Source organism: Mus caroli, unplaced genomic scaffold, assembly GCF_978045245.1.
Source record: "Mus caroli unplaced genomic scaffold, Mus_caroli_1 scaffold_10, whole genome shotgun sequence".
In the NCBI taxonomy this organism is placed as follows: Eukaryota; Metazoa; Chordata; class Mammalia; order Rodentia; family Muridae; genus Mus; species Mus caroli.
Window position 1 is genome coordinate 107,394,941 of NW_028227265.1, and position 26,163 is coordinate 107,421,103.

Below are 26,163 nucleotides of genomic sequence, written 5' to 3' on the forward strand. Positions count from 1 at the left end.
TTGAAAAGTGTGAAAAATACCTCTGAATTTATTATTTAAGTACAGTATAATACAAAGTTATAGTAACAAAGTAAAAACTAAAATAGATTAATATATAAATATACTAGTTATTTATCAATTATTAAAATCATACAGTTCTTCCAACCATCTATAGAGTTTATAAAGAAAAAGACATTTACACTGTATACAAATGGATATGTCCCAAGAGTTGAGGAGTGTGGAGGGATGGGGAATATGTGATCTCAAGGGTTTTATGGCGCTGTGATTTGGTCAGACACCCCTTCCTTCTCGTGGAGGCCCTGTGGGGCCCCCTGTGTAACTATAAAAACACATTCTTGTTCCCAGTGCAAACTCCTGAAAGATCAAGTTGTATTTTTTTGCTGTCGAGACATGATCTTGTGGTTCAGTGTACAACATAGTGGACCAGGAGGGCGGACTTTGGTCCACCTCTCTCTCTTTTTAAAATCCTAGAGTTATAGGAAGGTTGGCATCTCCCGGTCATCTCATCTGACAGGATTTATTCTAAAGCCAGACCTTCGTCCTTAAAACTTACAAGTTGTGACGTACCTGTCACAGGTAAATGCTACATCTGCTCCCAAAGACCCCCTCCCCCTCCTGAGTGGCAGCTCACGAAGATGACGGTGTAAAGAATGCTTGGCCTTTTAGGCGCATCTTCTGTAGAAGAGGAAGAGGAAGGCAGGTCCTCCTCTGGATTGAAGGAGCTGGGCTTTCTTTGTCATTGCTTCATGTTGTTGTGAATCCAGTCTAGGTAATTGGTAACCTTTGTGTAGACCCCAGGCACATCCTTCTGCCCACAGCCGAGGCCCCAGCTGATAATGCCCGTCAGTGTCATCTGTTTATTGATCATGCACACCAGAGGGCCTCCCGAGTCACCCTGTGGAAGAGCATCGGTCAGTGGTTTGTACGCGTGGCAGACTATTTGGAAGATTTCTATTGCTATTTGTACTTTGGTGACTGTAGCCCTCAAAGTACTTGATTCAGAGAGAGAGAGAGAGAGAGAGAGAGAGAGAGAGACTGAGACTTGAGGCTCAGTTATTTTGATTATATATATATATATATTATATATATATATATGTGTGTGTGTGTGTGTGTGTGTGTGTGTATATATATATATATATATATGTGTGTGTGTGTGTGTGTGTATATATATATATATATATATATATATATAGAGAGAGAGAGAGAGAGAGAGAGAGAGAGAGATGTGTGTGTGTGTGTGTGTATGCACATATGAACTGTGCTACTTGTTAGTTGTGTGGCCTCTGTGCACTCTGGTTCGTTCTTCCTAATCAGGTGATAATTATCTGGGTCTCAGTGTCAGTGGTGGCCCTGTGCTTACATCCCACACTTTATTAAGGAGGAAACCCAAGTACCAAGTCCAGTGGGCTCAGCATTGAGAACCAAAAGTGCTTTGCTTCCCAGGATGAACTTGGACCCCCGCCTCCTCCCCCCACATCCTATCTATGCCTTGAGTCTTGGGGGTGTGGGGGGAATGCCTTTCTTCATCCTACAAAGCAGTAGCAGTCTCACATGCCCCAACACCTTCACAAGTCAAGGATCAATTATACTAAATCATGTCGCTTTACCGATCACTTCAATAGGGCTTACAGGAAATCCTGCGCTAGGTGGAGTTTCCTGTCCACAGACTGGGAAAACTTCCTGCCATTCAGATTTCTTAGATTTGAGGTGTTTTGGTCTCTTATCATTTTCTTCTCTGAAGCTCCAATTTTGAATCCCAGCATCACACCCTCCTCTGTGTGCCCCCGCCCCCACTAAGGGCACAGAGGAGGACCCAGAGTGCTGGGGTTCCGTGTTTACCTGGCATGCATCGTGAAGATCTTGGTTGCCTCCGCTCCGGGTGTCTCCAGCGCACAGCATGTTGTTCGTGACGGTTTTATTAAACAGATGCTGTGAGGTACAGCGGCTGGATGGGTACAGTCTGACGTGAGCCTCCTTCAGCCGGTCAGAGAAGAATGGAGACGCTGAAAGAGAACATTTAGATCTTAGGGTCTAAATGTTGTTTTCAAGCATTTTGGAAAGAGAAAGCCAAACTTCCTGGTAAAAGTTATCATAAATCGGGTTGCCCCCTAGGATATGACCCTAATTTACTCTTGGAACCTCCAACAGTCCTCTAGGCTGAGATCAGCTGGTCAGTAGTGCCACGGACAGTTTGCTAGATAGCTATCTGTCGTGAGGAATGTCCTGTATACCACAGATGCTTGGTAGCCTCTGTCTGCTAACCAAAGGTCAGGATCAGCCTTCAGCCACACATGTGACATCATGGCCACAAGGACTCTAGACGCTGCCAAATGTGGCCCAGGCAGTGAGATCTCCCCAAGTAAGAACCATCTATTTAATCATGCATTGTAGTATTTATGCCTTATAATTTAATCAGGGAGCTACTTCTGTTTCTACTTTGGCAGCGAGGAAACTGAGGCTTGGAAAAAAAAAAAAAAGAAGTGCTATAGGTCAATCTAATGGTCCACACCTGTGATCTTGGGATGCTTAGATAGGATTACAAGTTCGAAACCACTCTAGGAAACACTGTGAGACAACCCTCCCCCTCATAACATAATACAAATGCTATCTGGCTTGGACCATTGCTCCTTCAAAGGCCAGTGTGCTGAAGGCTTGGTCCTAGATCTTGGTACTCTTTGAAGATGGCAGAGCTTTAGGAAGTGGCTCTGGGCAAAGGCAGTTAAGCCTTTGGGAGAGATGTTGAGACCCAGTGCCCCCCCCCCCGTGTTGTTTGTGTGTTCCTACAAGGTGAACTGCTCCATTGCTGTGGGCTCCTCCTATGATGTGGTGTGCTGTGTTCCTGTGGGGTGCTGTGTTGTCCTCCCTCTTGTGGTGGGCTGTACTGTCCTCCCTCCTGTGGCGTGCTTTCCTCCTGTGGTGGGCTGTGTTCCTGTGGTGGGCTGTCCTCCCTTCTGTGGTATGCTGTCCTCCCTCCTGTGATGGTCTGTGCTTCTGTGATGGGCTGTGCTCCTATGGTGTGCTGTCCTCCCTCCTGTGATATACTGTCCTCCCTTTTGTGTTGTGCTATCCTCCCTTTTGTGATGTGCTATCCTCCCTTCTATGATGTGCCTTCTTCCCTCCTGTGGTGTGCTGTCCTCCCTCCTATGATGCGCTGTTTTACCACAGGCCCACAGACTGGGCCAACTGATCATGATCTGAAACTTCTAATACCTGTGAGAGTGAACAAAGTTTTCCTGTCTTTAGATTAATTTATCTCTTACTTGTTGACATTATTAGGAAGCTGAATGAAAGAAACATCCAGGGTCCCACAGCTAAGCCAGATGCATGTCTGGGATTTGAACTGTGCCACTCCATTGTCTAAGAACAAACACCCATGACCCTTCTCCCCTCCTCCACTGGACTGTAAAGCTCCTTCGAACATTTCCCTGTCCCAACTTACTGTGCCCCACACAGTGTCCCCGTAATGCAAGGAAGTAGATGGTAGCTTCTCGTCGTATGACAGGCCAAGCCCTCGCCTACATTTTTCTGTCTCATGCCAGAATTAGGACCAGGACACTTTATGACCACATCTCCTCCCATCAGCCTGACTGCCACACCACAGACAAGGATGGGACCAAGACTTCCAGACACGTACATGCCTCATGCTTGCCATAGCCAGAAAGCTCACACTCTGTCCAGTCAGGGAGCTGCAGGTTGGGGTCAGGGAGGCAGGCAGTGCCAACAGAGCTGCTCTCCTGGGCACATTGCTTGGACTGTGACCTCAGCTGCAGTAATGCTGTGAGCAAGAGAGAAGAGGGGTGAGTCGACGGCATTAGGGGAGGGGAAGTGGGGGACTGGCCCGGGTGAGAGAGAAGGGTGTATGTGAATAATAACATTTTACCGATGTCGTTGTCATAAGTATCATCATCAAATTCCTCATGGACTATGTATTTTTCAATCTCAAATGTCTGCTCTTCCTCTCCGGGGACCACCCTGTATGTTCTGCCCAAGACCACTTTAAGATGATTGGGGGGGAACCTGGTGGAAGAACAGCATTAGCATGTCCTATCACTTTGTTTTTAATCGATGTTTACTGCTGTGGGCTGCTCTCATGGGCTGGCCCCAAGGCCTTGGGGACTAGGAAACCCATACCTCTCTAGAAAGCAGTGGGCAGCTGACAGCACCCAGCAGGAACTGATCAGCACCCCTCCACAAAGGAACCTCTCTCCGGGAGACCGCTTGTTCTTGGCAAAGATGGCAGCCTGCCAAGGGTGTGAGGTGATGTCTGTGTAGAGTCCTCCTTTAATTCTAAACTGAGGCCGTTTGTACTGCCTCAGGCCACAGGTGGCTGGGGAAGAAAGAACAGGGATGTGAGGGTTCAGACCTGCAGTGTGGAATCAAGGGCAGAGAGAATCCCCCATAGTTTTTTTTTCCTGTCAGAACCCTGAATTTTTACAGAGGACAACCCTTCAACGTGCTGGTACAGAATGATGTAACTGTCTCAATGATGGTGACAGCTGCAGCTTCCCTTTGTTGTATACTATTTGGCATGTCATTGTACTCATGTGTATCTTTTTCCTTCCCAACACTAGGTTGCAAGAGGGCAGGAAACCTTTCCTTGAACATTACAGTGACATTGGGATTAGGCCTCCACCCCCCACCCCAAACCAGGGGCTTTTCTTCTGCACATTCCTTCCCATCTTGCCTACAGCAGTTTCTCGGCTTAAGATATAATGTAACCTTGCAGATTTCCTTTAGAGAAGCCCTTCCTTTTCCATCTCCTCAGCCTGATCCATCCTTCAAGGCCGAGTCAAGGCCCACTGCCTCACAAGGCTCTCACTGACACCATAGCCTTGGAGACCCCAGGTGGACTTCCTTGAGGTGAATGCATCATGAATGACTTTGCCTAAGAGTTCAGTTCGTGTCTTAACTTTCCAAGCAGACTCTTTGTTCCTGGAGGAACACCCTGATTTATCTGTGCGTTCATTGGAAACTAAGTAGTAACCTATTCTTGGGCAACTTCCAAACTAAATGTTCACTTTGGGGACATGTGCCAACCTGAATTTTCTGTCCCAAAGCCTCTATTGTCAGCTCAGATCCCCTATGTTAAATGGGCTCCATGGGAACGTGGAAGTGTGCAGAACTTGGCGGGCCACATGACTTCTGAGGGCATTTTTGGATAAATGGACACTGAAGTCTCTCTGTCACCAGGCTACTGGAGAAATGTAACAACTGTCGTCTAAGGAACCACAATGTGGGACCTCTTTTTCTTCATGGTTACCAGGACTACCACCACCTTCAACAGAGGTTGCCAGAGAGAGAAGTTGGAGCCTATTGCATTTGAAGAGGAATGGATGCGTTGTTCTTCCTTTCTGTCCCTCCCTCTTTCCCCACAGATCTCACAAGTGTGGCTGCCTACCCTAGCTGTGGTCAAGAAAGCCTCCCTACCCGACAAAGGCCTGGCCTTCCTGGAGGTCCAGAGGTTACAGAAGATCGGTGGTGGCCACAGGAGGTGGCAGAAAAAATAGTGAGGGATTGAGCCTGGGAAAGGGGAAGTGGTGTAGTGGCCCTTACAGCATGGGGACATGTCACAGTATTCCCACGTCAGCTTTCGGTCCTTCATCACATGGCACCAAGGTCTGGCATCACCATCTGGATTCCTGTAGAAGAGTTTGAGGTTTTTAGTCATGGCATAGAATCCTGATAGAAGGAATCTGGTAGACCAATGGCAGAGCCAAGAAACCAGGCATCCCAAACCCAGTTTGCCTGTAGCAGGCCCACAATGGGGGAAGAGAACTCCCTTTATGTCCATTTGTTCTATGAGCATTGGGAAGAACTGAAAGCTACTCTATGGAAAGGTTCTGTTTTGGTTTGGTTGGGTTTGGTTTTTTTGTTTTGTTTTTTTTGTCTGTCTGTTTTTAACAATGACATGGAAGTGCCATGTGAGGAAAGAACAGGAGTCTTGTTTGCAAAGTTTCTGTCTCTTGGGCTGGGAAGATGGCCCATAAAGGGCCTGCTTCATTAGCATGAAGGCTTGTGTCTGAATTTCCAGAACTCACAGAGAAAGCGGGAGAACAGGGGATGGCAGAGCACACTGTTAATTCCAGCACTCAAGAGAAAAAGGCTGGAGGGTCTCTGCCTACCTAGTAAGTTCCAGGCAAGCCTTGTCTACATAGAGAGTTCCAGTCAAGCCAGAGCTATGTAGTGAGGCCTTGGCTGTTTAAAAAAAATTTTTTTCAGGCATAGCAACCTGTTCCTGTAAGCCCAGTGGGGAGAGGGGCCAGGGTCTCTGGGGTGGAGAGCAGGCCTCTGAAGTTCACGGACCACCCTGGTCTTATAAATTAGCTTCAGGTTCAGAAAGAGACTGTGTCTCAAAAAATAAAGGTAGAGATGGATAAGAAAAAAAAGACAGGCCTACACACACACACACACACACATACACCTATGTATATATACATGTACCTCTAAGCATGAGCATACATACACACACTATCAAATACACACATACCCCATTCCATCCCAACCGAAAAATAATAGCAAAACCCATGTGTCTTAGAAAACTAATAGGTTTCTCTAAATAACGTCCATCATCTTTCATACAATGCTTTACACTGAATCTTTTTCCTGCCCAGTATCCCAGGCCTCTCTGCTGGGATCTGACTCCCTTAGATGCTGAGCTACATACCGACAATAATTGTGTCTGCCCAGGCCGAGTGCCTGGGAGTTGGTCCTCCATGCTGTGTAACTCTTGCCCATGAGGACTATGGAATTCCAGGGGAGGCAGGAGGCCTTGGATGTGGTGAGGCTGTGGGTGCCACGGTAAGTCACACCTTTCCCAACATAGCAGTCCTCGCTTTTTCCTGGAACAGAACATTTCTCAAGTTTAAGCCAAAGTGGTTAAAAGTTGATGTGGCAAGTCGCAGGGTTTCGGCAGGAGAGGGATGCTGGGATGTGCTGTGAAGGCATTAGAGGCACTACTATGACCGTCTATTCGGTCAGAACCAAGGTGCTGCAATGGGGTTGTGCTACCAGCCTGCTTTGCTCTGCTTGGCTCTGCCAACCTTGCCCACTTCCATCCACCTGCTCCATCCTGCCCTTGATGCCCTCTGTGAAACTTGACCACGTTTGCCTGTCTGCTTCACTATAGTTGAAAGGGATCTGTAAAGTTATCTTGATTCTTGACCCCTCGTGTAGACCAGACGAGGGAGGGATCAACAGGAGAGAGCCCGCCACTAGTACTGGAGACCTAGCCAGCTACCCAGGGCTACTGAAGCCATGCATCTTGGAAGAATGCCTACAACCGCTACTTTACTAAACCAGCATAATCCCTAAGTACACTCTAAATATTTGTCTTATGCCCAAACGTAAGTGTAGTCCTGACCCTCCCCCACAAGGAAATGTCTCCAGAACAGATGGAGATCATTACAGAGGGAAAACCACAGCTAATCACAATGCAGAGCTGTGGAAATCAGTCCCAATGGATACAAATACCGAAGGCTCAGGAATCATTTTGGAAGAGGAGGTGGAAAGACTGCAAAATTCAGAGGATCAGGGAGCTTGCTATGAGAAGTGTCTTCCTTCTAGGGATGTCAGAAGCTATGGCCATCAAGTCTCACCTACATGACTGCCTACTGACGAGCTGAACAAGGGTGAGAACAACAGACATGCCAAAGCAGATGGAGGAATGCCTGCCAGGTCTCAACCCTGCACAAGGAACTACAGGCAAATATGGAATGCTGAGAGTAGGAGAAACAGTCTTCCCTAGGGAACAGCACACCAGATGATTATCTGATACAGAATGGTCAGCCCTGAAAACACACAGTCCCTCAGAATGACTAACATTATACAGACTGAGAAGGCTATATTTAGGAATATATACATATATACACACACACATATAAAATGTATTCATATATATGTATATGTACGTGTGTTTATATATATGTATATACATATGTGTGTATACACACACACAAATATATAAATGCATGTAACAATAAGTAATAAAAAAGAGGTCATGGATTTTTTAAAAAGCAATAAGGAGGGTTTGGAGGGAGGAAAGGGAAGAGAAAAAAATAATGTAACTATAATCTCAAAAAAATAAAGGAAATAATTTTTTAAAACCCCAAAGAACTAGAAGTCATGGGTTCTGCCTCATTCTCTGCTTTGTAGAAGAGGCTATCAGTGGGAGGTAGAAAGTGAGCGCAAGGTTACACTAGCACTAGATGAGAAGTCTGGTTGAGGATCTGAGCCTTCTGATGCTCTGCACTCTGCAGCTACAGTGGCTCCTTTCTTCCTTGGGCATGAAAGGACTATTGAGGAGAGTTAGGTCTACATCCCCTGATGCTTCTCCCATGGAGATACTACAGGAGAAGGTGCAGGGTAGCTGTCTCTCACTGTGGTGGTTTGAATATGCTTGGCCCACAGGAAGCAGCACAATGTTAGAGGTAAGGCTTTGTTGGAATAGGTGTGGCCTTGTTGCACTCCTAGTGCTCAAGCTCCACCCAGTGCAAAAAGACCTTCCTTCTGGCTGCCTTTGAATCAAGATGTAGAACTTTCAGCTTCTCCAGCACCATGCCTGCCTTGATGCTGCCATGCTTCCCACCATGATGATAATGAGCTAAACCTCTAAACTGAAACTGTCCCAATTAAATTAAATGTTGTCCTTTTTAAGAGTTGCCTTGATCATGGTGTCTTTTCACAGCAATAAAACCCAAACTAAGATACTCACCCTTAGGGCAAGCTGGCGTGCTACAGAACTCCGTGGTATACTTCCCTGCCTTAAAGACATAGCACCAGGGCTTCAAGTCTCGGTCTGGGTTTCTGAAAAATCAGCCAGGGAAGAAGAGTGAGGGTTGAACAGGAAGACTTCCTTCCTGGCAAAAGGACTAGGCATGCTTTGGGGGGGTAGGGTTAGCATATCTTGGGCTGAACACTGTCAAGTTTTATGACGTTAGGTAGAAATATGGTTTTGTTATGCTCTTTCTTTGGGGGAATTAAGCAGGGTATAAGGAAATGTGTATGAGGGCCAAGTTGATGAAAATATACAATAAGTGCCTATGTGTCAACATGGCTGGCCTGTAGTCTTGGCATGTAATTAAACAGTGATCCAGGCACTGCTATAAATGTGTTTTGTAACTGTAGTGAACATCCTCAGTCAGTTGAGTTTAAGTAAATTATCCCAGACAAGGAAGGTGTACTTGTCTAATCAGTTTAAGGTCTAAAAGCATCAAAACAGAAATGGCAATTTGTGCCCGTGTTCCCAGCCTACTGGTCTACCCTACGACTACAGATCCAGATGTCTACACAGAGATATGAATTGATGCCTTCAAATCAACCTCTGTCTATCTACCATTTATGTGTCAATATATCAATCAATATATGAATGCATTGATCTACCTATGTATATATGCATGTATGTATTCATGTGTATATGTATATATCCTTTCTCTACCCATCTACATATGTATCTATGTATGCCCACATATATACATATGCATAGCTACATAACTAGCTATCCATCTACCTGTCTAGAATACGTGACTAATTGGCCAGGCCTTCCCTGAATGTAATACTTCTCATCTGAGACTCCCCTCCCTGTGGAAAACACTTTTTACCTGCAGTAATTGTGATTCCCAAGACCCAGCTTGATGGCATTTGGCCTCCTTGCATTGTAGGGTTTCAGCGACAGAACACTGCTATTCCAGTTGGTGCACTCAGCCCCACTTTCTGCTGTGCTCCATGTGCCTCTGTAGGTGATGCCCTGGTCCTCAAAGCATGTTGCTCTGGTATCTGATTGACAGAAGGACACCAAAAGGCTCTCAAGGGATCCTCTGCCTTGCCTCAGCACCGTGGCGCAGGCTGCTGCCGAAGCTGCCGGTGCTCAAAGTGAGCTGGGTGGACGTGGTCACTAAAAGTGCTACAGCCAAGCCAGACTCCAGATTGTCACTTCAGGCTCTGACCACTGGGCCCAATAGTGTCAAGTCTCTAAATGACCTCAGCTCCCCTTCTGCGGGCCCTGCCCTCCAGCAAGGATTTCCTTTCCTTTTCTGGTCCATTTGAGAGGCAGAATTTCAGAATGTCTCTCACACCCACCCACCCAAGCACTCACCTATGTCACAGCGTTTCCCTACAAATCCATCAGGGCACTGGCAGACAAAGTCAGAGAAATACAGGGCTTGCTGACACGTCCCCCCATTGAAGCATCTTGGTTCGCTGCAACCTGCCAAGCGCAAACAAGGATAACCCTCAACTACTGCTTTCAACACAGCTCCATGAATGTAAGAATTAAAAACATCAAAGCGTTTTAGATGTCAGCCTCCATTCCACAGTCCACAGCCTGAGTAACCCCCCTGTCGACCTCGAAGCATGGAAAGTATGCTCCACTTCACATAGGTGATATGGACACTGAGACTGGGCAAGTGAAGCCACCCGTACCCCTACCCCCACCTCAGCCTTCTGGAATGCTTTCATGTATGCCTGGGCAGATCCCACCCCAAACGTGCTGAAGATCTGAATAGGCTAGGAACCACAGAGGAAGGGTTTGGGCCCTGAGCCCAAGAGCAAGGCCTCCTTGAGACGCTGGTACGTACTTCGGACAGGCACCGAGTGGCACTGTACCAGGCCGCTGTTGCACCGGCAATATTCCACCCGGCTGCTTCTGAGCATGGGTCGGAGCCATGACTGATGCTGTTGGTAAGTTGTCTGCGTTGGCTCATCTCTGCAGGTCGCTGCAAAGCAAAGCAGATTTGCAAATGAAAGGAAAGAGTCATCACTCCTGGCTCTGCAGGCAGCATGCAGCAAAACCTCTGTGCCTCCAGGTTCTGTAGTAAGCTCTACAAGTGGCCCTGTGGTGAGGCCTAAAGCCTGTACTGAACTGATGTGGGGGCTGTTTCTTGTCATCATTCCTTACAGAATACATTATAATGCCCAATCATTTATAACCGGGATTATAGCATGTAGATATATTAGAGATCATGGGTACTCTGGAAATGATTTAAAGTATGCAGGAAGGTGGGTTTTTTACAAACATTGTGTCATTTTATAAGAGACTTAAGCATCAGTGGATTTTGGTACCTGGAGGAGGCCCTAGAACCAAGCCCCAACAGAAACAGACAGAGGCGACTGTGATCCATTGTGTCTTCCTTAGGAATATGATGGCGATAATAGAAACTTATAATGTTTCACCAGAACTCTTTGTTGCTATTATCTTCCTGGGTGAACCTTTGTCCTGAGATAACTTGACTATGAAAATACATTTATATTAAGTAATAGTCTATCTTTGTCCTGAGATAACTTGACTATGAAAATACATTTATATTAAGTAATAGTCTATCTCCCACTTTAATCAGTTAAAAATAAAGCTGGTTGGTGGTGGTGCACACCTTTAATCCCAACACTTGGAAGGCAGAGGTAGGTAGGTTTCTGAATCTGAGGCCAGCCTGCTCTACAGAGCTAGTTCCAAAACAGCCAGGGTTATACAGAGAAACCGTGCCCGGAAAAAAAAAAAACAAACCAAAAACCTTTCAGATATATACCTCTCTGTACAACTGCCTACCAGAGTTTCTGATCTACAAGAGTATTGCCACACAGAAAAGACACACTTTGGGCTAGAATAAGAAAACTGGCACTTAAATCTGTCAGAAAATGTGATACTTTTGTTATTATTTTTCATGTAACAAAAATACAGCAGGCATTTAGTCACTGCTTTTCTAGAAACGACTTGGCGTGGAGCACACGGTATTGACAGCAAAGTGGGGACTGGCACGTCTGCCTTTGTTTTCTCTGTCTACTTTGTCAGGCTCTTGTCTAACCCTACTAAGAGGTCTTATTCATTCCGTGTCCACCCAAACCCAGTGATACTAGGGGATTCTATTTCTCTTCAAATTGAAGAGACAAAGTTGATTAGAACAACTGAGCCAAGACCTGCTCCAGACTCCACAAGCTGTCTAAAGGTCTCCAATAATCTTCCTAAGGCTGCAATCACCTTTGACTTCAGTAACAGCAGAGCCTTGCAGGGCAGATAAACCCAACCCCAGTGAGAGAGAGCTGTAATCTACCATGTGGATGCTGGGCCTAGATGGGAGACAGCACCTCTCGGGAGTCAGGCTTTCCTCCCAGGCTATGTCTTCACCAGAGCCACTTAACTCTGCACCCAACTCACCAGTACTCCGGCTCCTTCTCTACCACAGGAGACAGACTTGGGACATCAAACCCCTTTGTTTGTTCCTCAGAGTTTTGAGAAGAATTCCAAAGCTAAGCTGGGTGGTGCATGTCTGTAATCTCAGCACTTACGGGTCTGAGACAGGATGGCAGTTTGAGGCCTGTTTCAGCTACATGGTAAGGCCCAGTCAGACTAGGCTATATATGTGACTCTATCTCCAAAATCAAGCAAACAAAGTACCATAACATTTTAAAAAGTAAATAGAAAAAAAATGAGACAGAAGGGCCTGGCACCTCCTCACTTAAGTGAGGGAGAAGGAAGGAGGGAGAGAGAAGGAAAGAGGGAGGGAGGACAAAGGGAGGGAGAGGGAAGGAGAGAGATGGAGGGAGTCAGAGTCAGGGAATGCAGCTATGCATTCCCAGGTACTTTTGGGGTCCTTTGGTGGCTTTTGGGGAGGGAGGGAGGGAGGGAGGGAGGGAGGGAGGGAGGGAGAGAATTTGGAGAGGAGAAGAGGGAGGGAGAGAGGAAGAAGAAGGGAGAGAGGGGGAAATGGAGGAAGAGAAGGAAAGAGGGGGAAAGAGGGTAACATAGAGACAGGGGAGACGGTAACCAAGGAAGGGGAGGAGAAAGAGAGGGGAGGGGAGGGGAGGGGAGGGGAGGGGAGGGGAGAGGAGGGAAAGGAGACAGAGACAGAGAGAGACAGAGAGGGGTAGGAATTGGGATCTAAAGCTGAACTTGGGAGTTCTTTGATTTCAAGTCAAGAAGTTGGTTGTTGTAATTTTCTCTTAGAACCCTGATAGAAACCTTTGTGTGTTAGCATTAACTCAAGACAAGAACTTATCTAGGGGAGTCTTCTCGAGTGTCTGTGTTAGCCTAAGTCAGTTACCTCTGGAAGAAATGAAATTCATTAAAATAAATTAGTTAAATTAGTAATGGAATTACTAATTTAAACAAGGATTGAAATTGATTAATTTTACCAACAAGAAGTAATGAAAACATGGGGATGGTAGTAGATGTTGACCAGGCACTGGTGAGAGCCCAGGAATACCTAGATGACTGGCTGTAGGTAAGTCATCTTTTTTAGGGCTACTTTCTCTCTTTCTCTCTTAAAAAAAAAAGATTTATTTTATTTACTTTATGTATATGAGTACACTGTAGCTGTACAGATGGTTGTGAGCCATCATGTGGTTGCTGGGAATTGAACTCAGGACCTCTGCTCGCTCAGGCCCACAGATTTATTTATTATTATATGGAAGTACACCGTAGCTGTCTTCAGACACACCAGAGGAGGGCACCAGATCCCATTATGGATGGTTGTGAGTCACCATGTGGTTGCTGGAATTTGAACTCAAGACCTTTGGGAAAGCAGTCAGTGCTCTTAACCTCTGAGCCATCTCTCCAGCCCAGGGCTATTTTCTCATCTCTCTCTCTCTCTCTCAAATACTTTGAGCCGTGTTGAGACAGTGTCTGCTGTGCCCCCAGACTGGCCTTGAATTCATGATCCTCCTGCCTCAGCCTCCCAAGTGTTGGGATTATAGACACACACCACCCCCACCCAGCTATAAGTCACAGCTTTATTATCTCCTGATTAGCTGCCCCTGGAAGACCATATCTGACTGACAAATAGTGATTAAGCAGGCATTTTTCACAAAAGCACTGGAAGACCTCTCAACAATGCTGCAAGTGGGTGCCAGACGGAAGACAGACCTTCTGACAGTCAAGTATTATGAGGCCTGGGTCTGCCTCCCTTCACCACTCACCTCTGTAGGACCGGGCTCCTCTTCTGAACCTCCCGTGCATTCCCTGCAAAGACACCAGAATGGAGGAATGGTCAGCAAGAGCTGGGGAAAGACCAACCAGAGTCTTCCAACCAGCTGCTACCTAAGGAGACATAGAATACCCTTTCTTACCTTTTTGTCAAATACCTGCTCTTCCTACATGCCTAATGCCCGTCCCCACCCATGAAGAACTTCTTGCACAACAGAAATGCTTCCTATTCATGTCAACCAGTGTGGCAGACACTAATGCCACGTGGCCACAGACTGCTTAAAATGTAGCCAGTGCGACTGATAAACTGGAATTCCAATTTGATTTAGTTCATTTTAAATTTTAAGTTATTGGCACATGGCTAGTGGATTCAAATAAAGCTGCAGGTCCTTGCGTCCTTCATGAAGACATTGGGATCCTCCCTTCTCTATCAATCCTGTGCCTGAGCACTGTGTACCCTAACTCTAACCCTTTCCCTAACCCCTAACTCTATCCCCAACCCTACCTAACCCCTAACCCTATCCCTAACCTGATTCTTAACCTCAACCCCAACCTTAACCCCTAACCCTATCCCTAACCCTATTCCTAACCCCAACCCTAAACCCTAACCGCTAACCACTAACCGAGTCCCGGATGCACTTCCCACAGCTCAGGTAAGCTTGGCCATATAGTATATTGTATATCGTGCTCTATGTTGAGGCAAGGTTTCGGCAAGTGGGTACAGCCTCTGTCCCCATCAGCTAACCTGCTTCAGTGGCTCATAATGCCTGTCTTTTCTTAGTACCCTATGGGTGAATTCAAATACATTTCCTCCCCCGACCCGTGCTGGGGATCATACCCTGGGCCCTGTGCAGGCTCTTTTTTCACTGAGTTTCAACCCTAGCCATGGATTCTTTGAAGCCTATGTCAACAAAGTCTCAAACTTGTGACCTTCCTGCCTCGGCCTCCTGGTTGATGGGAATGCACATGTGCGTGCACTACTGTACTCAAGCACAGACACTTTTTCCATAATGGCTCCAAAGCAGGGAGGGGCACAAGTTAAGAATGGCTTTAAGCCAGAGGCATGGCCAGATTCTACTTCTGGAACTCAAATCCTTAGTATCCTACCCACAGGGGAGTGCATGCTATGTGTCTGATCACTCCTGGGAACTTGTCCTACACCCTGAGCTGCTTGGGCGCATGGAGACTCCTGGTTACACCGCCATCATCTGTAAGTTTGGAGACCCGATGTGGTGAGGCAGGGAGGTAGACCCACCTGGTCAGGCAATGGGAAAGCCAGTCCACAAAGCAGCAGTACACACAGCAGCTCTCTCTTCATTTTGCTCCCCATTTCTTCTGTGTCCCTTAAATTTTGGAAGACAAATAAAAGCAATGAAAAACGTGATGTGGGCAGGCAAAGGATCATAGGACATCCAGGGCTGTCGTTTCATTTCAGGTGACCCATCCAGCAATGACTCTTGCAGACATTATCTGGAAGATTTCACACACATCTGTATCTGTCTGTCTAGACGGGGAGTGGGGTGGGAGGAGAGATTTTGTGTGTGTGTATGTACGTGCATGTGTGTGAAAAGTATACAACAGCATTACATTTACTACCTTAAGAATTCAATATTCAGCTCAGTGGTATTCAACATATACAAACCGATATGGACTCAACCCACCATCACATCCGTCTCCAGAGAGTCATCGCAGTGAATTCAAATCCCTTAGCCGTTGAAGAGTGGCTCTTTGTTCTCCTGACCCTTGTCTACCACCACCCTTGCTTCGTCTGTAAGTTTGACTATCTGTATGTATTATAGATGCAGAATCATATAGTGTCCGTCCTTTTTACATCTTTGTAGGTGTAGACCCCTTAGAGTGATATCCTGAAGGGTCAGCCACACTGTAGAGTTCTCGCCCTTTTTTGAGCCTGAACAATAGCCCATTGTCTGCTGAGACCCCATTTTGCTTGCCTCATAATCTGCTGATAGATAGTGATTGCTGCAAGTAGCTCTTCCCAGAGATCCCTGTAGGCTGCAGGGTAGGAGCCATCTCTGGTGCTTCTTGGATGCTCAGGTACTACATCACCTGGACCTGGCTTCCTGAGAAGGAATTCCTGTCCAGGGCTGAGCTAGGAGTCACATCACTGTCCTGTCTGACTCTCTCAGAAGTAGCTGCAGGAATTCTATTCCTGGCACATCATGGTGCCTGGTCAAGCTGTCTCATGTGTCCCCAGCCTTGGTGACTGCAATGGCTAATGCTGCATCTGGGGCAGGGCCTCCCTCTTCCACCAAAGGGAAGGCTCCCTCCACGTTGGCCCCCGTTCCCTCTGGAATATCCGTCTCTTTTTATGTAGACTCACAGATCTGGTGATGAGCAGATCTGCAAACACTGTCTGGTTACTGAACTCACATTTCCCTTGATCCCCAATCCAATTTCCACTTGCCTTCCCAGTGATTTCTGTTTTCGGTCTGAAAGTAGGTTAGTTGGCCTGGATCTTTTGTGGTCTGGCAAGCCCTCTCACTCCCCCGTTGTCCACAACATCAAAGCAGGACTTTCCTTTCTCTGACTCATTTCCCCTTCAGTCACAACAACTCTGATTCCCACCACTAGCCACTCAGGGTCCCTGAGCCCACTGGCTCAGAAGTCAGCAGGATCCACCTTGCCTGGAGCCAGCAGGCTCTGAGTTTTGAGGATGCCATCTCGCCTCTTCACATGGCCCAAGATTCATTTAGCTTCAAGATGAAAACAAAAAGGGGGTGGTGTGGTGAGGAGGAACTGAGCTGGGAGACCACTAACTTCTGGGTTCATCTGGGGCTGCTGGGACAGTGGACAGAGCTACAGGGAGATGGTAGTGATGTCAGGCACAAGGCGCAGAGCTAAAGTGGTCCAATAAGAAAGTGCACAGTGGGGTGATGGTGGCAGGCAGGGGAGGAAAGAGAGCCACTGTAGTGGGAACAAAGAACCTCAGAGGAAGGAGGAGTACAGAGCCCCAAGGGAGGGAACACAAGGCTGTGGGGGAGAGAGTGGGGGTGCTGGGTATGGGGAAAGGAACAAAGTCATCCTGTGAGAAAACCCAGGTCATGGGCTCACAAGGAGTCCTGCCCCGCTGGACCCACCCTCCATGACTATCCCCCATGGCAGGAGCAGAAGAGCTTCCAGGATCTTTGCTAGTTTTGATCTGCCTTAGCATGGCGGACTGGAGGGCTCTGGAAGCCTTTTCTCACTGGAGGGCCCTCTGGGCTAGCAACTGCCTGCCTTTTGGCAATCCCAGAAGGACACAAGTAACAATGGAGGCCGGCCAGACTCCTCCTTTCTCAACCTTCCACTTAAATTCACCCTTAATAAACCGAGTTTAAATGTAGAGGTAACTCTCCCCTGGTTTTCTTGCCTTCGTTACCTGGTAACCTTGGGATGAGAAGAAACCAAACACTATTGCAGGTGTGATTCAGAGACGCACCCCCTCTTTTTCAAACCAATCAGCCCATTCAGGGGCGTTTTCTGAGTCTTTGTTCTAGACACCTCCTAAGTTACTGGGGTTGTTTTTGTGTCCCTCCAAGATAGGATCTTGCTATGTCGCCAGTTTGGTCTTGATGACAGGGAAATTAGCCCACCCTGTCTCAGCCCCTGGAAGGCTGGGTTTCTGGTTGCTTTTCTATTGCTGTGAAGAGACACTGTGCCAAGTCCAAGGCAACTTAATAATAGAAAGCATTTAACTATGGGATTGCTTACAGTTTCAGAGACTGAGTCAGACCGTGGCTGGCATGTTAGAGGGCACAGCATTAAGCAGCCTTAGCTCTAGAGAAGTAGCTGAGAGCTGACTGGGAATAGTGTGGGATTTTTAAACCTCAAAGTCCACCCCCAAGCATCCAAACCACCACACTGGGATTGGGATTACAGGAATTCCCCACCATGTCCGACTAACTCAAGGCTCTCTAGATGTCAAGTTAAACGCAGAGCAAAAAGTACATCACTGGTACATGTTCCCACCCTCTTCCTCCCGAGACCCGATCAGCTGCATCATGGGAGGCTCCTCCTCATAGGAGGGACAGGAGCTCAGGTTCTAAGGACTTGCTACCTATCTCCATCTGGGCTTTGGATGGCTGGGCCTTGAGCCAGTGATGATGAGTTGCACATAAGCTAATAAGTAACTGCTTCTACCCACACTGCATGCAGACAATCACAGCAAGCTGCTGGATGGACCACATGGCAGAAGAGGAGGATGACAGGGGAATTAGTCACATGCCAGACGAAAACCAGTGCAGTTCCAGAGCAAGGGAAGGAGAGAAAGGAAAGACTCGTCTGGTTTTGTGGGAGATGTGGCTGGAAAGGTCACGGGCAATGAGGGCACCAAAAATAAAGTGACCAGCAGAAGTGTGGACCTAAAGTCCAGGCCCACAGAGTGGGAGGTTTGACTCTGTAGACCCTGGGAACTCACCAGGGGTATTCATGGGTGCTCATGGGGAGGCCAGCGTGGGGTCTAAGGACTGCAACTGAGGCTGGCTTTAAGATACAAATATGTTAGTTTCCCTCTCGCCTGCAAATGGTGGGGGGAAAGGGAAGAAGATAGCGAGCTTGATAGTAACTGGATCTCCTTGGAGATAGACTGTTTCCATGGAGATAGACTGTTGTTTCTAAGAGTCAAGAACATGGACCATTCTGAGAAAGTGGGGATTTTATCAGAAGTATGACACCTGGGGCTATGGCACTTGATGGAAGCCAGGCAGTAACTGCATGGTTCTGGGTCGGACAAAGCTACCGGAATAGTAATAAGCCGACTGACAGAAAGCTTTGAAAAAGGCAGGTGATATGTCCTCAGGCCTTTGTATGACCCTGTCCTCTTTACATTCCTCACAAAACCCTTTCCCCCCAACAAGCTCTGTGCTTAGGATGGAACATAATAACTCGTTCACTGAAAGGAAAGGTGACTGAGCAGAAATATGAATAACGATACGGAGAGAGAATATGAACTCCCAGCAAGGCAAATCCAAGTGGCTAGACTCTTAGAGTCCTCCTCCAGAGCTAGCTTTCCAGCTTCTGTTGTATCTGAGTGGTGACACAGCTGTAAATGGATAAAGTGCTTTTACTCATACGCTGGTCATCGGTCCCTTCTCTATAGCATATCAGAAAGTGGTTTGCAATCAAGGACGTATATGCATGTGGTCAATGATAAACATTGGCTGTGTGCCTGCTTTGCTATTGTTTACTTACATGTTGATAGCCAGAAGTACTTGAACTTTTGTATGTGAACAAAGCAGCCAACAAGTTATAAGAGGCCAGAGCCCAACCAGGAAAGGCCACTTGGGAACCCACCCTGTTGTCAACTTTTGTACAATGTGCTAGATTGTACTGCTTGCATCTTTGCCAAGGACATTCGGGGTTCTTATTACTTTGTCGAAAGTCCTGTGGAGATCCGAGTCGGAGAGTCAGGAATAATAACCCTAAAATAACACATGGCCTTGAAGCCACTCTTCTGCTGACACTCAACGACCACAGCCTAGAATGCCAACCCATTAGGAAAGTCCCCCAAACCTCTGCACCGTCACAGACATGTGTCTAGAACAGCTTAAGAGGTGAGGTGAGCTGCTTTAGAGTTGGAATTGGGCCTGGGAAAGGGCAGGGAGTCCCACAACAGCTCACCTTTGGGCCCGGCTTGGCAGGACACACCTGGGACCCCAGCACCACTTAGGAACAGAGGGAAAAAGACCACACCAAATTTGAGGCCGATCTGGACTATCAAAGTCCAGCAACATAAAGTCCCTCTAAAGAAAGGAAAATCAGCTTGCCTTTCCTTATCCAAGCAGAGACAGCCCCACCCTCACCCCACCCCCTGCCTCCTAATGACAGTTCAGTCTATGGGTTCTTTTGCCAGGAGTGAACATACTTTAAAGGAGCATGCTGAGCAAGCTAGGCTCTACCGTTGACCTACATTCCTAGCTCTTAATTTTCCTTCTGCGGCCTTATTGTTTGGTTTTGTGTGTTTTGTTTTAGACAGGATCTCCCTCTGTAGTGCAGGCTGGCTTAGAACTCGCTGTCCCCTTCAGGCTGGTCTTGAACTTTTGATCTTCCCGTGTTTGTTTGGCAAGCGCTGGTATTGGAGCCATGCACCACCACACCCAGCCAAACTGTTTTCAAACTCTCCCATCACATAAGAAACTCTTGGGCTGATGAGATGGTTCAGCAGGTTAAGACACCTGGCCTCCAGTCTGAAGCCGTGAGTTCAAATCCCAGAAACCCACGGGGTAGAGAGCTCTTGCTAGCTATCCTCTAATCCCAAGCCTGTGGTTTCCAAAAGCAATTCTTAACTTCTCAAAAAAGTAACTTTCCATAAGTCAAATGCTTATTTTTTCCTTTCCATTTTGAACGGAGCTCTTTACAAGGAGAGAAGAAAGTTTTCTTTCTCAGCTTCTTCCCTCCCTTTCTTCCTTCTTCCTCCCTCCCTCTCTCTCTCCCTCCTTCCTTCTCCCCCAACCCTTCTGTCTCTCTGTCTCTGCTTTTTTTGTTTGTTTGTTTATTTATTTATTTATTTATTTATTTATTTTGGTTTTTTCGAGACAGGGTTTCTCTGTGTAGCCCTGGCTGTCCTGGCACTCACTTTGTAGACCAGGCTGGCCTCGAACTCAGAAATCCGCCTGCCTCTGCCTCCCGAGTGCTGGGACTAAAGGCGTGCGCCACCACGCCCGGCTTGTTTATTTTTTTGATACAAGGTCTCACGTAATAGCAGACTGGCCTTAAATTTACTATGTAACTGAAGTAGCCAAGACTAACCCTGAACTTCTGAACCTTCCAGACCCCGCCTCCCAGGTGCCTGGAAAATCTGTTTCTTGATATAATATGACCAGTTACAAGAGGGTGGAAGAGGAATTGCATCGAATTCTCTCTGGTGCCCCCCCACCAGAGGAAGTATAGCATTTTTAGCATGTAGGTATGACTTGCGTCTAAGCTACATGGGGTTATCCTGCAACAACCACCCTGCTCCTTGTTGAATCCACTGCTCTACCTCCCACTGGGTGATCTAGTTGTTTGGAAGAAGCAAGCAAGCATTGGTTGTGGGTTTAGGAAGTGTATCCTGCATCCTCTTGGGATAAAAACAAAAGAAACTTGGTTTAGTGATTTCATATCCTTCGAGGATAAAGGCAAGCTTAGCCAGGCAGTGCCTGCTCACTCCGAAGAGCCTAAACAAAGGGAATCCAGTATCCATCCAATCTCAACTCCTTCCACTCCCTAAAGTAAACACCACCCTCTCCAGATGCAATGAATTAACAATGAAATAATTAGGCAATTCCTCAGCCTGTCTCTGAGGTTCGCACTCTTGAATCAGGAGGTCCCGGTCTGAAGGGTTGGTTCACTCTGTCGTTCCATTCCGAACGTATCTGAATTTCACCAGCCTTTCTGGAAAGTGGCGCCACCACAGTGAATAGGAGATGTGTGTGGATGGAAGCCAGGCACTCAGCAGAGGTCTGAATGCTATCACTTGCCTGGCATTGAGTTTTCAAAGCACCTTACGTTCATTAATTACTCAAGGCTTCTGACCTCATTTTACAGACATGAAAATGAGACAGAACTTCAAAAGGACTCCTCGAGGTGGTAGTTTGAGGACTGCCACCTGCCTCCCGAGCTGTCTGAGCTCTTCCCACTAACGATCTGCATGATCCTTGTTTGTGACATTTTTTAGTTTTAATTTCTGGTGCTATGGATTGGACTCAGAGCCTTGCATTTGCTAAGCGCATGTTCAACCACTGAACTGCAACTCAGCCCTACTGCTAACACTCTTAAACGGCTTTAAAGAGAGCGGACACTTCTCAATGCTAGGAACAGGATCCTTGAACTTGGACTCCCAACAGCCACTTACAGGTCTGGGTGGGCAATGTTGCCCCTCTGAGCCTCGGTTTCCTGGGCTTCCCAATGGGCTAATCCCTTCTATCTTGTATAGTTTTTGAAAGTTAAAGGAGCAATAGATAGAGAACCTGGAAGCCTGATGCACGGCCGGTGTGCACCGGGCTTCACGTGAATGCCCTCATCAACAGGACTCAAGTTGTTCAAAGTTACTGATAAAGAAGAGGTACCAAGCTTTCTGGGGTGTGTGTGTGTAGGGGCACAGTCCTCCTGGTCTTCAAGGGTTAATAACGAATCCTTTTTCCTCGCACATATGACATGATAGAAAGCCCAGGTTCTGCACCAGGGTCAGAGAGCAGTACACACAGGAGCCATTACTTCCTGAAAGCAGAGTGATATCTTGTATCCCCATCTTCAATCTGTTTTCCTGATTTGCCTTTTTCAGGACAGTTTTTCCACCCCACAGCAGGGCCTCTGAAACTCTCTGGGCATCTGGAATCAGCACTTGACACATTTGGCTGTTTCGGTGGAATCATTAAGGTATAAGCTAACAGGATATTTGCTTCCACAGAATAGACTTGCAGTAGAAAAGTCTACAACGTATGGGACCAGTCTATGCCTGCAGTGACCATTTCAGAGGCACAGGGTGGACTCAGGTCTGTTAGGTCAATCCCCAAAGAAAACTCTAGAGGCTTCTCCCAGGAGCACTGAATATGAGGAACAGCTGGCTTGTGTTTCCTAGGCTGCTGACACAGCTCTCCTAGGCTGTGCCTTTAAACATGCCAGAGAAACTTGTGAGACATGACCAGCAGTCTGCTTCATTTGTTTTTCCAGTAACCAAGAATTGAGTTCATCTTACCTTGCACTCCTATCTATAAAAGTTAGTCTCCCAGACATCGTGAAAGTAGACAGTTGGGCCAGTACGAAAGATGATGGTACTTGACTAAGGCTTTGTGAATCTCTACCTGTAATTTTCCTTTCCTTTCCTCCTTAAACAGGATCTCACTTATCCCAGGCTAGCCTTGAGCTTCTGCTCTTCTTGCCCCCATCTCCTGAGCACTAGGGATTACAAGTGTTCACTGCCACGCCAAGTTTATCTGGTGCTGGGAATCAGGCCTAAAGACTCTCTGCAGTCCACGTGAACTCTCTGCCAACTAAGCTGCAGCCCCAACTCCAGCTCCGTCCTCTATAAATCCGGGTCATCAGCACCCGACTGGGTTTGAAGTGAGACCTATCCCATGGCCAGCTCAAAGTTGGCCTTCAGTTCTTGTTTTCTGCATTTAGTTGCTTCCTGCAGCATTTCCTGCCCAGAGAGAGAGAGAGAGAGAGAGAGAGAGAGAGAGAGAGAGAGAGAGAGAGAAGGAGAAGAAACAAAAAAAGCTATTCTGGGACAATAGATGCACAGCTGCCAGTACTCAGATTGCACTGTTTCAGCTCAGACCGCCAAAGGCTCCCACTTGCAGAGACCTGGTGTCTCAGGGAAGTGTGTGAATTTTACTCTGTGAATGGGGTTAAGTCTATTAACTGTGGCTGATAAGCTGTGTTTGCAGCCTCCACCATTAGATGGAGGACAGCACATGTGTTTTCACCTTACAACCCTCACAGCAGTCTTTCCAGTCCACAAGCCCGCTAGGCAACTCTGAGTCACTCTCTGGCCTTGGCCGAGCACCCTGCTCAGGGAGCAGTCTTAATGTGTGCAGCTTCAGTCCCCAAAGCCTTAGCGGAAATATAGATGTTCCTCTGCTCCTCCCGGCTGCATCAAGCATTCTGGGTCTGGGAGAGAGCAGGCCAGCTGCTGTAGAGCTCACAGGAGACTTTCCAAATAATCTGGGGGTGTCCTGGAAACTCTGCCTTAATCCAGTTTGTCTGGGGGGGGTGCAGCTAGTACTGCCCCTACCAGGATACAGGCTGGCTCTCCTGAAAACACTTTAGGTGGATTGAACAGGATGGTCAGAGGGACGGTTTACATTATAGTGTTTCCAGTATCTGGTCTGGGACTGAATATGATTTAACTCTCACGGGCTGTGCCCACTCTACCTTCCACTGACCTGCATAGATTTGTTCTGGACAGGCCACGGCTGGATCTCAGCAAAAATCCCTAACTGTATTTTTCTGTAAGTGTACTCCAGTTGTATTTGTGACGCGCTTGCAGGATTGTTAAATATCCACCACCACGACAGACACACGTTTTTTGTATATGCCCCTGCCCCGTTATCAGCTGCGGAAGACCACTGCATCATTCTAAGCTGGCCATCAAGTTAAAGCATTGCTACTGCTTTTCTTTGCACTGAAGCTTCGTCCTTAGTTATCTTGGAGCGCTGCATACTTTCCTCCCACACCCACACCGTCTCCCCCCCTCCCCCACTCCATCCATCCTCCCGCTGTTTCTGTGAGGTTAAGAAAACAAAGGTCCTGAAGGAATCCAGAGAGCCTTTAGACTCTTCCAGCTGCAGCATGAAAAAGCAAACACATCTGTGCTTGATGTCCAAGGGGTGAGATTGACTGGAAGAACGGAAGAGAGGATGCGATGAATTCCCGAGAGACGAGAGGTTTTGCATCCTGACTCCCACTAGTAATGAGAGGTTCCTAAAAATCTCAGCTTCTCTCTGCCAGCCTAGTTAATCATGCTGCCCAGGCAAAATGCCCCCTCCTTGATGCCCAGCCTGTTTTTTAGTGTGTTTCTTGGTCAGAAGGTAGCCATACAACTCTGGCTTCTCAGCTCTGGAAGGCAGCTGAATCTAGTTACTGCCCGTTAGTGCTGCTCCCATTGTCTGTTGAAAGAACCCGAGTCATTCTGTTTACTTTCTCCCCTGTGCAAGCAAAACTTCTGCAAGAGACACCTCTCTCCCATTCTCTCCCTCTCACCTCAGCTTACCCAGGGTCATTGCAAAGAACTGTCCCTTCTGTGTAGATGATGCTGGCTAGTCCTATGACTGAGCTTCCATTAAGCATCCCTTCACTGGCTCAGTTTGCCCCCAAAGACTTTAAAGGGACAGAAGAAGAGTCGGCTGTTAGATACCGGCAGAAATTCAACTTACCACTCTGGAAGGGGCTTCTCCTTGGCGCTGAGCTCTTGAGTTCCTGCAGGCTCTGTCTCCCTGAACAGCTCCAGCCAATTTGAAGGATGAAGAAGGGGTGGGGCCAGAGGTGTGGGCGGGGTTTCTCCTATGCTGGTGGGTGCCGGGTGGACTGAGGAGCCAATGGAGCAGTCGGTGTCTCTAAGGAGGGGGGAGGAAGTGCGCGCGGAGGAGCACAGCCAGTCTTGGCTTGCCGCCAGTTTGATTATTCACCGTACTGATGTCATCGAATCACAGGAATTTTCAGAGTTGTAGGGGACTTAAGAATCATCCTGTTTTAAAACCCTGATCTCAAAGGCCTAAAAGGAACTATAAGGATCTGCTGCTATAAGCTCCTGTCTTGACCCATGTTCTAAACAGCCCCGCCCAGCTGGGGAGGGGGGAGAGGTCTTCTGGATTTTGAAGCAACTACCCCTCAGGACACGTGGGCAATTAATTGGCCACCAGGCAGATGATGATAAGCTGGGTTGGGTGTGACTGGAGACAGAACGCACATGACTTTTGGTGCGCTCCCTACCTCTGACCTGCTCTCCTAGGCTGAGGTGCTTCTCTGCGGCATCTCAGCAGAGATCTCTCAGAGAATTGAGAAAAGTGGGGAAATGGGCAGTTCTTTCAGCCTCAGCACCCTGAAATTCTATCCTAAGCCTTCCTTCTTCTAAGTCCCCCACCCCGGAGGTGGATGACGAAAGCTCCTGAAAACTGCTATTCTGATGACCCTTTCACAACCTACCAAAGCCTCGGCAGTCCCCGGGCACCATGTCACCCCAAATCCAATTTAGTCTTCCTCTGCAGCTGCTTGCACATGAGAGGGGTGGGCGAGTGGCCTCTGTCAATCTCTCAGCTGGTGTGGAGCTGAGAGGAGGGTTTCTCAGAAATCACAGGTGCCCTGAGTTTTGCTAATGCACACACACACACACACACACACACACACACACACACACACATCCTCCGAACCCCCAGCTTTTGTGTTTCTACCACCTGTGAGTCTGTTTTCCCCTGTCAGACTGGGCGGGGCAGGGAGTGAGTCTGAAGAGCCAGAAATACAAATGGGAAGCTGATACCATAACAATGGGAACTTTGATTTTAGTCAAAGGATTGCAGTGGAGGGGGGGGCAGAAAATGAAAATAAATCTTAATGACATCACATCCTGGGAAACTTGCCTAGGAGCCCTTTGCTCCCAAGGGCTCCAAGTACAATAACTTGGGGGCAGATGGATAAGAAAATGAAGTGCTGAAGAAAGAATTCCTAAGGCTAGCTTCTGCAATGGGGGTCCTCTCTGTAGAGTGTGTGTCACCTGTGGGGGCAGAGAGCTGGCTTAATGCGCCTTTTGTTGGGGGCAGTGGAAGTGGACAGCTGACGAG

The 26,163-nt window shown here is 47.4% G+C and overlaps 1 protein-coding gene across 1 annotated transcript; it reads right to left on the reverse strand.

Annotated features, from left to right (window-relative positions):
- Plat (plasminogen activator, tissue type) lies at positions 1-24,842 on the reverse strand. Its single transcript, XM_085844084.1, has 14 exons — positions 24,763-24,842; positions 15,165-15,252; positions 13,903-13,945; positions 10,572-10,709; positions 10,091-10,201; positions 9,597-9,771; positions 8,711-8,802; positions 6,665-6,839; positions 5,554-5,639; positions 4,132-4,327; positions 3,881-4,017; positions 3,635-3,775; positions 1,840-2,003; positions 1-895 (listed from the first exon to the last, which is right to left on the reverse strand). Exons 2-14 carry the CDS (start codon positions 15,237-15,239, stop codon positions 737-739), a joined length of 1,692 nt encoding a protein of 563 aa, XP_085700210.1. The 5' UTR covers positions 15,240-15,252; positions 24,763-24,842; the 3' UTR covers positions 1-736.
- Positions 24,843-26,163: the final 1,321 nt, after the last annotated feature.